Source organism: Kwoniella mangroviensis, assembly GCF_000507465.2.
Source record: "Kwoniella mangroviensis CBS 8507 chromosome 1 map unlocalized Ctg01, whole genome shotgun sequence".
NCBI lineage: Eukaryota > Fungi > Basidiomycota > Tremellomycetes > Tremellales > Cryptococcaceae > Kwoniella > Kwoniella mangrovensis.
Genome location: NW_027062533.1, coordinates 8,638,968 through 8,650,340, shown reverse-complemented (window position 1 = coordinate 8,650,340; position 11,373 = coordinate 8,638,968). Strand labels below are relative to the sequence as shown.

General features: G+C 46.4%; 6 protein-coding genes across 6 annotated transcripts; 2 read left to right on the top strand and 4 right to left on the bottom strand.

Annotated features, from left to right (window-relative positions):
- Positions 1–211: 211 nt before the first annotated feature.
- I203_103267 (uncharacterized protein) lies at positions 212–1,231 on the bottom strand (the record flags this gene model as incomplete). The annotated part of the gene is made up of 1 exon (XM_019149245.1): positions 212–1,231. One exon carries the CDS (start codon positions 1,229–1,231, stop codon positions 212–214), a length of 1,020 nt encoding a protein of 339 aa, XP_019001270.1.
- Positions 1,232–1,887: 656 nt separating this feature from the next.
- On the bottom strand, positions 1,888–3,474 carry I203_103266 (uncharacterized protein; the record flags this gene model as incomplete). The annotated part of the gene is made up of 8 exons (XM_019149244.1): positions 1,888–2,049; positions 2,117–2,303; positions 2,366–2,511; positions 2,660–2,785; positions 2,856–2,985; positions 3,049–3,061; positions 3,142–3,176; positions 3,239–3,474. 8 exons carry the CDS (start codon positions 3,472–3,474, stop codon positions 1,888–1,890), a joined length of 1,035 nt encoding a protein of 344 aa, XP_019001269.1.
- A 460-nt stretch (positions 3,475–3,934) lies between these two features.
- I203_103265 (uncharacterized protein) lies at positions 3,935–4,867 on the top strand (the record flags this gene model as incomplete). The annotated part of the gene is made up of 2 exons (XM_019149243.1): positions 3,935–4,356; positions 4,423–4,867. 2 exons carry the CDS (start codon positions 3,935–3,937, stop codon positions 4,865–4,867), a joined length of 867 nt encoding a protein of 288 aa, XP_019001268.1.
- Positions 4,868–5,091: 224 nt separating this feature from the next.
- Positions 5,092–6,401, top strand: I203_103264 (uncharacterized protein; the record flags this gene model as incomplete). Its single annotated transcript, XM_019149242.1, has 2 exons — positions 5,092–5,855; positions 5,939–6,401. The coding sequence occupies 2 exons, from the start codon at positions 5,092–5,094 to the stop codon at positions 6,399–6,401; spliced, it is 1,227 nt and encodes a 408-aa protein (XP_019001267.1).
- A 468-nt stretch (positions 6,402–6,869) lies between these two features.
- I203_103263 (uncharacterized protein) lies at positions 6,870–9,619 on the bottom strand (the record flags this gene model as incomplete). Its single annotated transcript, XM_019149241.1, has 10 exons — positions 6,870–7,320; positions 7,398–7,594; positions 7,658–7,830; positions 7,890–7,914; positions 7,982–8,538; positions 8,624–8,800; positions 8,855–9,260; positions 9,331–9,369; positions 9,426–9,474; positions 9,534–9,619. The coding sequence occupies 10 exons, from the start codon at positions 9,617–9,619 to the stop codon at positions 6,870–6,872; spliced, it is 2,160 nt and encodes a 719-aa protein (XP_019001266.1).
- Positions 9,620–10,095: 476 nt separating this feature from the next.
- I203_103262 (uncharacterized protein) lies at positions 10,096–11,335 on the bottom strand (the record flags this gene model as incomplete). The annotated part of the gene is made up of 5 exons (XM_065517272.1): positions 10,096–10,330; positions 10,390–10,864; positions 10,973–11,050; positions 11,165–11,252; positions 11,318–11,335. 5 exons carry the CDS (start codon positions 11,333–11,335, stop codon positions 10,096–10,098), a joined length of 894 nt encoding a protein of 297 aa, XP_065374090.1.
- Positions 11,336–11,373: the final 38 nt, after the last annotated feature.

The window sequence follows — 11,373 nt, the reverse complement described above, 5'->3', positions numbered from 1 at the left end:
GTGGTAACAACGGACACATGTGCATGAGAGTGGAACATGAGGAGGATAGTGACATGCATGGTTACCAGTATACTTAAACGAGCATGATTGTATTGTTCTATCAGGATGGACATATACGCAAAAGTGATATCAAGTCCCCAAAACAACAATTGACTTCGACTCTCAACTGAGCAGCAATGTTGCCCGTGAGATTATCAACTCTTACGCTCTCTCACAAGGCTTCGTACACATACACCGTCCCGTTATACTGGTCGGGCGCAAAGTACAATCGCATCCTACCATCCACCACGTCGACATCTATCGGGTTTTGAGTCATCGAAGTTCCTATTGGAGTATACAGTGTGATCGGCACTTCCATCAAAGGGACCATGGTGTCTACGTCGATTATCGCCAATCCACCCAAAGAGACAGTCGAGTCCTTGATCGAGTAAGCTGCCACACCTGCGCAGAGTGCAGTTGATCTTTCCCCGTCGAACTGGGAAGGGTATCCAAGCCATTTGCAATCTTGATAATCTGCGAAGAAACTTGGGTTGGGGATCTTACTCTCGTGTGCTCTCCATAGGTCCTCAGAGTCGAGGGTATACTTGGTAGCGTTTCTCGATCCCCAGTTCAAGGCTGTGATAGTGTTCTGCTTCGTGTCGTGCAATACACCACCTGAGTGGTCGTTGATGTGAACGACAGGATCAAATTGGTAGGTGTATGGATTGACTCGAATGATCGTCGCTGTTGAATTGGGCCTGTATTCACTCAACTCGGTCCAAAGGCATTCACCATCGTAGTCTATCCCACCGATATGGTATTCAGAATCACTGAGCTCGTTCAAAGTTGTATCCGCCAGCCGTTTTCCGGTCCCATCGAAGATTGACAAGTGAGCGTATCCTTGTCCGTTCTCTCGATCGGTACCGTCTTTGATGATAGAGTTGCCATGCACGTCTTTACCGTATGACTTGGTGGGTACGATCCAGTCACCCCATGCAATGATGATCCTATCGTCACCTATTCTGACCATCCCTTCTGGTTCCCCTATGTCGCCCTCGAGAGTAATGTTTTGAACCAAGTTCCATTTGGTGTTTCGAGACAGATTGGCAAAAGCAGATACGATGGCATCGGCATTTTTCGCTGCTGCAGATGGAGGTAGCTGTGCAGGAGCTAGCTGGACGTCAACATAGGTGGTGATGTTGACAGCAGAAGCAAGGATAGGTAGCAATGAGAACAGAGCGAACAGCAACATTGCTTGCGCTTTCCGAGGATGGGAATGACTAGTAATCAAGCAATCGGGTCATGTTCTCCGCCTACTGAATTGGTCTGTGTATTTATATGTTGGTAGTCTTCCAAATACTGGATGATCATTGAGCTCTCTGCTCACACGTTCATATCAACGCTGCTGCTTGACCTGTAAACGGTTGGAATGGGCGAAGTTATCCGCACGTGTATCAATCGGGCAGCTTCGGCGCTTGTTCAGCCAGGAATGTGCATATTTTTGCTCCATGTTTACTCTTCAAGAAAGGGTCTACCAGAGATTTGGAAATACTATTCGGTCACGATAAGCATGTTAACAACCATGTTTCCCGTATATCGTTCTGGTAATCGCAAAAACGTGGGTGGGAGGGAACGCACGTGAAGATCCAGTCGTTGATAAGAATTTGCGTCGGTCAACCCTCTTTTTTGGACTGATGTTCTGTCGTAGGAACTGTCTCAACCCTTCACTCGCGTATGACCTAGAGATAGTCAGACTCCTGGAATGCAAGTCACCGGGATTTATCATTATAGCATGTGTATATACAGATTTATATTATAGGGTGATGATACGAAAAGGAAATCTGAATACTGGAAGACTCGGAACAATGGGTGATGTTATCTAGTTAGAAATAGTCTGATCGCAAAATGCTACAGCTTGAGTTCAGCTGGCTGAGCTGTCAATTGCCTCGCTATTGGATGTTCTGGTTTTATGGTCGGGTGAGGGACAAGAGGCTGTATACCCGTTTGTTCAATCTCGTGAGATCCAAGTTTGTGATCTTGTTCTACAGGTTTGACAGGTTCGGCGAGCCACTGATGAGAGACGATAACTGATCAGCAAAGGTTATCATTTATGTCTCTTGTGGAATTTCGCACTCACCACGTGTTGCAACGCTTTTTTAGCACTTGGTCGACGGGAAGGTGGTTGCATGAGGTGTCGGATGAAGGACTTGGCTTGTTCAGATACGCCTTCGAAAGGTCCCGGTGGGAAATTGACGGTTGTTCTCGATGTCTCCTGTATGAGTGCGACAGTATCTCTCGATTCCCAAGGTGACCATGAGGATAAACTATGATATAACGTGTCAGACGGTGATCAATCTATATTGTACAAAGGGAAAACGAGACATACAGATTGTATCCTATCACACCTGCACCGAATAGATCTGAGTTCTTGCCATATCCTATCCCGCAAAACACCTCAGGAGCCGCATATCCCGGTGTACCTCCTACTTCAAACTGATCCCGAGGATCGTCTTCAGACTCGGTGTCTAGTACCTGCCATTCATAAAGGGGAATCAGCGATGGGAGACAGGGAAGAGCTAGGCAAAAGATGGCTTCACAGGAGGATGCGAAGGCAAATATGCAGGATAGATAGGTCCATTTATGAGTGTGGGAGAGATTGCGATCGCGATCTTAGACTCACCTTTGATATGCCAAAGTCTATGAGGACTATATCATCTACTTCGGATTCTGGCGTTCGATATAGGAAATTATCAGGTTTGACATCTCGATGTATTATCCCGTGCGAATGTATGAAAGATAGTGTATTCTGTAAATGGGCACGTCAGACAGAGGTGAGCGGTACCATGTTATCAGCATAAGAATCATGAATGACTCACCAGCATGACTCTCATTACGTTTCTGACAGCATCTTCGGTGAATCTCCCTCTCTTGTTCAGTCTTTCCAGTAGTTCCCCACCAGTCAGTAAAGGGAAGGCGATGTAGAACTTGTGTGTGCTTTCGAACCAGCTATGAGAGTGCCCTGGGGATCAGCTTAACTACGGTGAGATTGTTGAGTTAACAAGAACTTACTCTAAACCAGCACCTAAGAGAATTAAACGAGCAATCGCTTGTTTTCAGCTACTGGCTTTCATGAGTCACACCAGTACATAGTTAAACACTCACATATATTTGGATGTGTATTGATACGGGAGAATCCACTGTAACAGTCAAGCTGTGTCAGTCTGATATATTATTAGCTGTTCTCATGAATTACACCCACCAACCTATCAACTTCAAGTATCCTTCCCTATCCTTGACCGCTTCCTTCCTGACCACCTTCATAGCTACTACCATCCCATCTCTTGCTTTCCAATGCGCCCTCATCACCTGTGAGTATCCCCCTTGCCCTATTACGTCGTGATCGAACGTGTACTCTTTCTTCTTGTGAGCTGAATGAGGACCATCATCGTGATTGTTGTGGTGTCCAGAGAACACATGGCTGAAATCGAAAGGCATCGGGATGGATTGCTTAGTGCTTGATGTGACTATCTATACTCGGTATACCGGTTGATCAGATTGATGTTCGTAGGGTATAAGGGTGAGGGGTGGTCACTGAGGATGTACGCAAGCGATTGCCATCATACAGGACTCTATTGCTATTTCCACTCTCCTGACTGATGTTCGGTGGATCACGGAGATTGAAGTGAACTGAAAGTTAACGTCATAATGAAAACAACTGCCGCAATCCTCCTGGTTCCTTGGAGTTTACTTTATATATGCATCTCATATAGAGCACTGACTGGCTAATCTGATAACGGATATCAACGTAGAACGATGAAAGAGGCGAACGAGAAGGCAAGGAGGGGAGGGGGAAGAGCAAGTGCAAGTGGTAGGCAAGGTGAAACAAAGGAATCAACATTATATATACTTTGACTCGAGCATCGACCGATATCTTTCATCCCATCAACCCATCACCATGTCATCGTCACCACAACCTACGACTACATGGCCAGACTTACCATCTGCCCACCCACTGTTGCAATTCCACTCCCGACTCCCCAAAGTCATCGAGGAATCTGGTCACCCGCACATATGGGGAGTGACACTGACGACTTCCACCCCGCCCGCGTTCTCCACTCTTCTCATACTCCAAAAATACCTCAGATCGGTATCGAACGACGTGGACAAGGCAGCTGAGAACCTCACCAAGACACTGAAATGGAGGAAGGAATTCGGGTTGGATCAAGAAGATAACACGATAGAAGAGTTTGGACCTGATTTTGAAGGATTAGGATATGTGACAAAACTTGGGAAGAACGACGGGAAGGAGGATATAGTCACCTGGAATGTCTATGGTGCTGTCAAAGATCTGAAGAAACCTTTCGGGGACCTACAACGGTATGATCTCGTTCTGCCTTTGGTGTACTGTAGCATCTTACTTGAACTGATTCATACATACTCCAGATTCCTACGATGGCGTATCGGATTGATGGAACGAGCCATCTCCCATCTTCACCTTTCCACCACCACTAGGTCAATCCCCGACTATGGCAAAGGTGATGATCCTCATCGTATCGACCAGATCCATCTGTACGGAGGTGTCTCTTTCCTTCGAATGGATCCATTGGTCAAAGCAGCCTCGAAAGCGACCATCGAGATCATGCAAGCTCATTATCCGGAATTACTGCTCAGGAAATTCTTCGTACAAGTTCCCTTGATCATGTCATGGATGTTTACCGCTATCAGCTTGTTCGTCTCAGCTGAGACGGCGAAGAAGTTCCAGGTTATTAGTTACAAGGAGAATCTGGCGAAGGAACTGGGGAATGCAGAGGGTATACCGAAAGATCTGGGAGGGAATGGTCCCGATTTAGCTACATTGGAGAAGAGGTTGGAGAGTGATAAGGCATGATGAAGTGACTTATATACGCAAGTAGTACTTTGTGAAGTGCACGATGACTTTGTAGATGAGGATGCATTTGCACATGTATATATTTGAATCGCATGCATACAAGCATCGCATAGCGATTGCAGAAAGAGAGGTTATCGTGATGACGATGCCTGCTTCACTGATAACGTTAACATTCTCCTCTTCCCACTTTATTTTCACTTTTACATCTCTCTGCGTAACACATCATGAACCATCTCACTGCATCATGTCATTGTAAACAGTTCTCATACCAGATCGACATACCTGAAGATGTATCCTTCCCACTCAGCGAGACCACCTGTTCATGCGATGCATGCAGGTATCGTACCGGACAGATCTGCATCTTGACACTATCAGCTAAACTCACTCGGTCTATACCTTCACCTGAAGATCAGAAGAAACTCAGTAGATACGATCAGAAATGTGGATTCGCAATTGATCAAGATACTCTACCTGATGAGGAGGAGGATAACAGTGATAGTCAAGGTGGACTGAACAAGTATTCAAGTAATGCTACTTGCGGTGGAACCATCATCACATCTTTTTTCTGTGGGAAATGCGGCACCAAAGTATACCTCCAGGTAGCTTCTTTGACCAGTGAGGTGGAGATTGGAATGTGGATGTTGGGGTGTTTAGATAGACTGTTCTTAGAGGTAGATGGGAAGAAAATTCCGATAGTAGATGTGCAGGGCCATCATTTCCTGGATGATACGGTAGATGGTGGAATATCGAATATATGGAGGACATCTAATGGGAAACAACTAAAGAAGTATCATGATGGATTGGTAGAATGGGAACCTCATCAAGATAGTGTCAGACCAGATGAGATGCTCAACCTTCATTGTAAGTGTAAAGCTTTCGATGTGTATGTTCGGCGACCCAAACCTAGATTACCATTACCAGAAGGATGTTATCGGTATCAACACCCTTTAGATGATGAAGGTATTCCGCAGAGGTACATGGCTAGCTGGTGAGTTTGCTCTCATTCCCCCATTGCGACACTGTAATCTCACCAAAGCTGCCACGGGACTTGTACTGGTCACATCACTCCAGGTGCTCATGTGATTCATGTCGACTCACTACTGGCTCCTCTCTCCCCGCTCATCCATGGGTACAGATCCCCTTCATTGACATCTTCACATCCTCCTCTCCCAACTCAACACCCTACATGAATGGCACCATGACCCCTTCTACTCAACTCGCAGGCTTGACACTCTATCATTCCACGCCGTCCAATCCTGGTATCTCAAGATACCACTGCTCTACATGCGGTGCTTCCATTTTATATTTTGACGAAAAAAGAGATTTCATCGGTACATTTGCGGTTGGTCTAAACGACTCGCAGTATGGAGCTTTGAACTCGAACTGGTTCAGCTGGTGGACTGGCGATGATAAGATAACGATGCCCATAACCAATGGAAGGAGTGATGGAGATAAGAGGTGGGGCGAGGAGATGATGGAGGAATTCGAAGATGGATTGAAGGAATGGGGGAGATCAATCGGGCAGCGGACGTAGATGGATGTGTTTGGATCTAAGGCAAAATGTGCACAATCGTCAAAGAGGAATAGAGGGTTATTGGGAGAGTTGGGGTCATCTGTCACTGTCGCTGTCAGTCTCAGGAATTGTAACGAAATGGAGTTGTATGCGTGATGAACAAAGATTTCCGATCAAGCCTGGTCTTCTGGAACGTCGAAATGTAATAAATGACAGATACAAACACGTATACATTGTTCGCATGTCATATAGCTCTATCGACGAACTCTATCTATTTGCTATCCTATTTTAACATACAACAACACTGTCATCTTGTTCGCTGATGGAGATCTTCGCGATCGGCTATATATTTTCGACACAAACTGGAGAAAAAAAATGTTGAGCTGAGGGACGCTTTACCATGTCATCCTATTCTATGAGATCACATTCGGTCTTGGGTCCTGCGTTGGATATCTTTAACAATCGTCAGGAATCGACTAGATCCCCTCTTTACATGGCAGAAGTTGATAATCCCACATCTGGTATATCATGTTGCCTGAAGAAATCAGCCAGCCAATCATCCAATGTCGATGTATCCAGTCGAGGGATCGTATCATCTTCGCTTGCACCTTGACTCATCATTTCCATCGGGATGTTGGCATATTGCTCTAGACGAGGGGGTATACTGGAAGTGGACGGATGAAATCTCGGACTCGCATTGGAACTGGTCCGAGGTGTAGACAAAGTAGGGGTGATCAGAGCTGTTATACTGACAGAAGAAGTATTTCCACTCATTCCTAACGCAGCTTTGTAGAATAGGTTGACTATATCGGCGATCTTGGCCCTTGCTGCAATGGGTCTGAGCTGATTGTGGCCCAGTGCCCATCGGTTCATCATATCTTTCGCTATCGATAACGATTGTAATGATCCTATATCTCTTTCTGCGGCGTAGTTGTAATATCTATATGTGACATATCAGCGATGAGCTTGCTCAACATCAGGAACCCAATAAAGTGTGATTACTGTAAAAACACTTACTGTGCCAATGCAGCGTAAACAATAGCATACTTTGCGATCAACCAACAATCTAGAATATGGTCCCCATGCTGATTCATCCAAGATATCGCTTGACGTGCCCTCTGGACTGTCCTCGACCATCTTTGGGGCGTAGGTCGAAATGTGAGATGCGATGGTAGTTTACGATTATGTTTGACGAATGAACGGAAGAAGATCACCTGGAGATAGATAGGATATTTCATCAGCCGATACATCCCCACCGCATGAACGACCTTGCTCACCTCTGTTGAAACAGTCACTAGGCGTAATAAACCACCCTGAACCGAAGTCGATTCTCCAGTGAACCGAAAAGGTTCAGGTATCAAGCTTAGTCGCGAGTCTATTTGCCGCAAGAGTGATTCCAGGATGTCATCGGTACATCTCTCCAGCGACCTAGGGCGGTAGATGAGTTGCACTGCATGATCCATTGATCAGCAACTATGTATAGGTGAACCATCAATAAGGAAAACTTACTGATGTCACCAAGAAGGCAGCTGATCTGTGTAAGATCGTTAATCAAAATGACCCCCATCAAGAAATAACAGTGAGGGAGAAGCCAAACTCACATGATACATCTCCACCTGGAAACTATGAGTCAGATCCGATGTCTGTAGCAAGTCAGACGATTCCAGTGGATCTTCACAATCCAGCAAGTTTATAGCTAAAGGTTGTCCAAAGGCTCCACCATACCATCTATCCGTTATTATCGCAGCCAGCCAAGCTCTCGCTCTGTCCGCAAACATCTCAGGTAACCAATGATTTGAGTTCAGCCTATGTAGACCTATATCCTGAGCCTGTCTTATCGCCGTACCTATCCTAATCCAACAATTCGATCCTCCTTCCATATTAGTTTCCCCATGCAGTTCATGCGACATTCCGGATATCAATAATCCCTGTACCTGCTGCAAGGTCGATCCGTTGCCTTTTCCCGGTTCCTCGTCTAGTTCTCTGGAAAGTTTGGACCGTATACTGGCGTAAATGGAGGATGGAACTTCCCGAGAGAGAGCGGCGACCGCGAGGATGGATGAGAAGACGAATGAGGAAGTATCGATTGCAGAGGATACCCGATGAGGTGGTATAACGGCGTTGAGTGGAGCGATTTGGTCGGTGTAAAAGGATACCACTGAGAAAGAGCAAGAATTAGACATGTATGGCGCTGTGAAAGGAGTAATGGGTTAGATAAAAATGACGTTAGAGACTTGACTCACACTTGGCTATAACATCATCTCTGACCTGCTGCTCTAATAGCTGCCCTTCACTCATCGGTATATCAGGATTCGCTCCGTATACCCATCCCTCCGTCACTCTGAACAAGCCGTACCGGCGATCTAAAGCACCTGAATCTTCAGGCAAATCCGCTAGGAGATTGATAGTTGCAGTAGGACCTGATCGTATAGAGTTCAAGATCAGCCTGGACTATACAAGCTTGAACGACTCACCTTGCATTCTAGGTTCCGGTCCACTGAGCTTGAGATTAGGAGGTTCATCTGAGTGTCTCCTTGGCGGTGCCGTGGACGTCGATGCTTCCGGTTGATCATCGTCTCGTTGGACGTATCTCGAAGTGTCTGACGTTATGATACTACTCTTTGGAAGATCGATGGGTGTTGATGAGCTGCTTGCTGCAGTCGGCGATATTCCTGTCGCGGGATTATTACTGGTGCTGGGTGAGGACAATCTAGCCACTAATTGGATCGGATCGCCGGCCGTGGATGGTCTGGCTTTCCTCAGCGCACCCGTATCAGTCGATGATACGTATATCCCCCTCGAGGCTATCTGAGCTGCTACCCATTGCTTCTGCTCGTCGGTAGTTGCTAGATCCACCAGAGTACGGAGTCTTCTCTTATCCTATAGAGCGAAAACTTTCAGGCGCTGGCCATCGTATCGACGTTATGGGAGGTAGGGAGAAGAAACATACGATTTTAGCAGGCTGGGTAGATTCACATTGAGACTTGGACTACCTATCACCATCAGCATGCGACATTTTACATGTCTTGTACAGGTCCCACTCACTCGTTTACATGCGACGCATTGAGACTGGTCATCATCAGGGTATTCACATCTGAGCAGACAATCGATTTTGGTCAGCTTCAATAACGATAACTACCATCAATCACCCACCTCAGCTTCCTGTTCCTACACTGATCACACGCCCTCCTAGCTTTACGCCTCTTGGCTGGTGGTGGAGTCTCCGATCCCTCTCCCATCGGTCTTGTCCTCTGTCTACAGGGATGAGTGGGATGATAGCTGGATTATACGATGGTAGGTAGGAAGATGAGCAGATGATGAAGCATGACGATGTTGTTGTTATTGTCATTTGCAAATCCCGATTTTTCACATGTTCATTTGTGAGATCTAAGGCACGCAATAACAATCATTAATCAATCATCCGAGGCAGAACATGGGATCAATTTCGATGCCTGTAAAGTGCGGATCATCTTCATTCATGCATATGCAAGCGACCATGAGTGTGTGGGGTTGTGCGCTATATCAACTGCACGCAAGGTGTTGCAACCTGATGTGTAGGGATAGGCAGGAGAAGATAGATCAGAACCGTTTCTCCTATGGCCCTCGCAATGTGGCAGATAAAATTGCATACACTTGGGCTTGACTATCTATATCGGAACCGGCCATATTGATATATCCCCCGTGCCCTCTGTATTGATAACTTCTCTAGTCAAATCTAAAGCTTCTCTTCGATGTCGCCCTCTCTGTCTGCGTCGATTCGACCTTGTTGCACAGAAGTCTCATCAACCATCTTGTTGTTCTCCTGCCTGAGCTCCCTTCTTCGCATCAAGATGATCACGATGACAAACACCACACTAGCCACACAACATGAAAAGGTGGTTCGGAACCCCTTTTTGAATCTTGGTCCGTCGGTCTGCAAGAATACAATGGCTGGTAGCCATGCGTTGAATCTGTAAATAAAAACGATTAGCCTTACAGCCCGAATGAGAACGCAAAGCAATTCACTTACGTGTAGAAAAGACAAGAGGTACATCCAGTGATGAAAGCTCTCAATTCTGTCTTGTGACCGCACATCTCTGCTACCCAGGCATAGAATACCGGTGTGATATACAGGGTGCCGTTGACCATGAAGGCGACCACCCGCAAAGAATTCGAATGGCCCCAAAAAGCAAGTACCCCCGTCGGGAAAATGCCCCAAATTAACGGACCCAGCATGATCCAACCTCTCTGGATCCTAGTAGTCCGGTCGGAGATGTAGCAGTAAATGAGAATTGCAGGTATCTGTATAAGATACATTACACTAGGGAGCACATTCCGAAGCGTGACGGAATATTTGAACGCTTTGAGGTATACACCGAATTGAGTACCGTTCTGGACGGCGAATCCGTATATGCAGTAGAATGGTACCAGGATCCAGAATTTCCAGTCTCTGAGTGCGGACAGGATGACGGCGCCGTTGATCTTGCCTTTCATCGGTTGAGCACCTTCGTATAACACACGAGAGCCAATCAGTCCATGTGGCTCTCTCTGGGATCGATCTTGGGTGGAAGGGACCGCAATCGCTTAGGCCCTTGGATACATGGATTACTCACCATTTCTAGCCACTCGCTCCTTGGCCAACGCTTTCTCTTCATCATTCATATACCACACTTTGGTGTTTTCGGGGAAATCTGGAACCAAAAACAGCAGGAGAAAGCCGCAAGGGACAGTCTGATCGTCTCTTCGCGTCAGCACCGACTCGCCATGCTTTCGGAAAGTCTCCAGGCCTCACCATCGCTCCGCACAAATATACAGCCATGACCATCCCGCCCGTCCTAGCACTCCGTTCAGGTTTTTGTAGATTGCAGCTTGAAGGAAACCCGAAAAAGCAGACTGTGGGGCGAAAAACGATGTCAAAAGGTGGAAATCACGATAAGCCACACTCAAATTGCACTTACACCTGCTGGACCTGCCATGAACCATAAACCGATCCGTTTGGCTAGCTCCGGTCTTG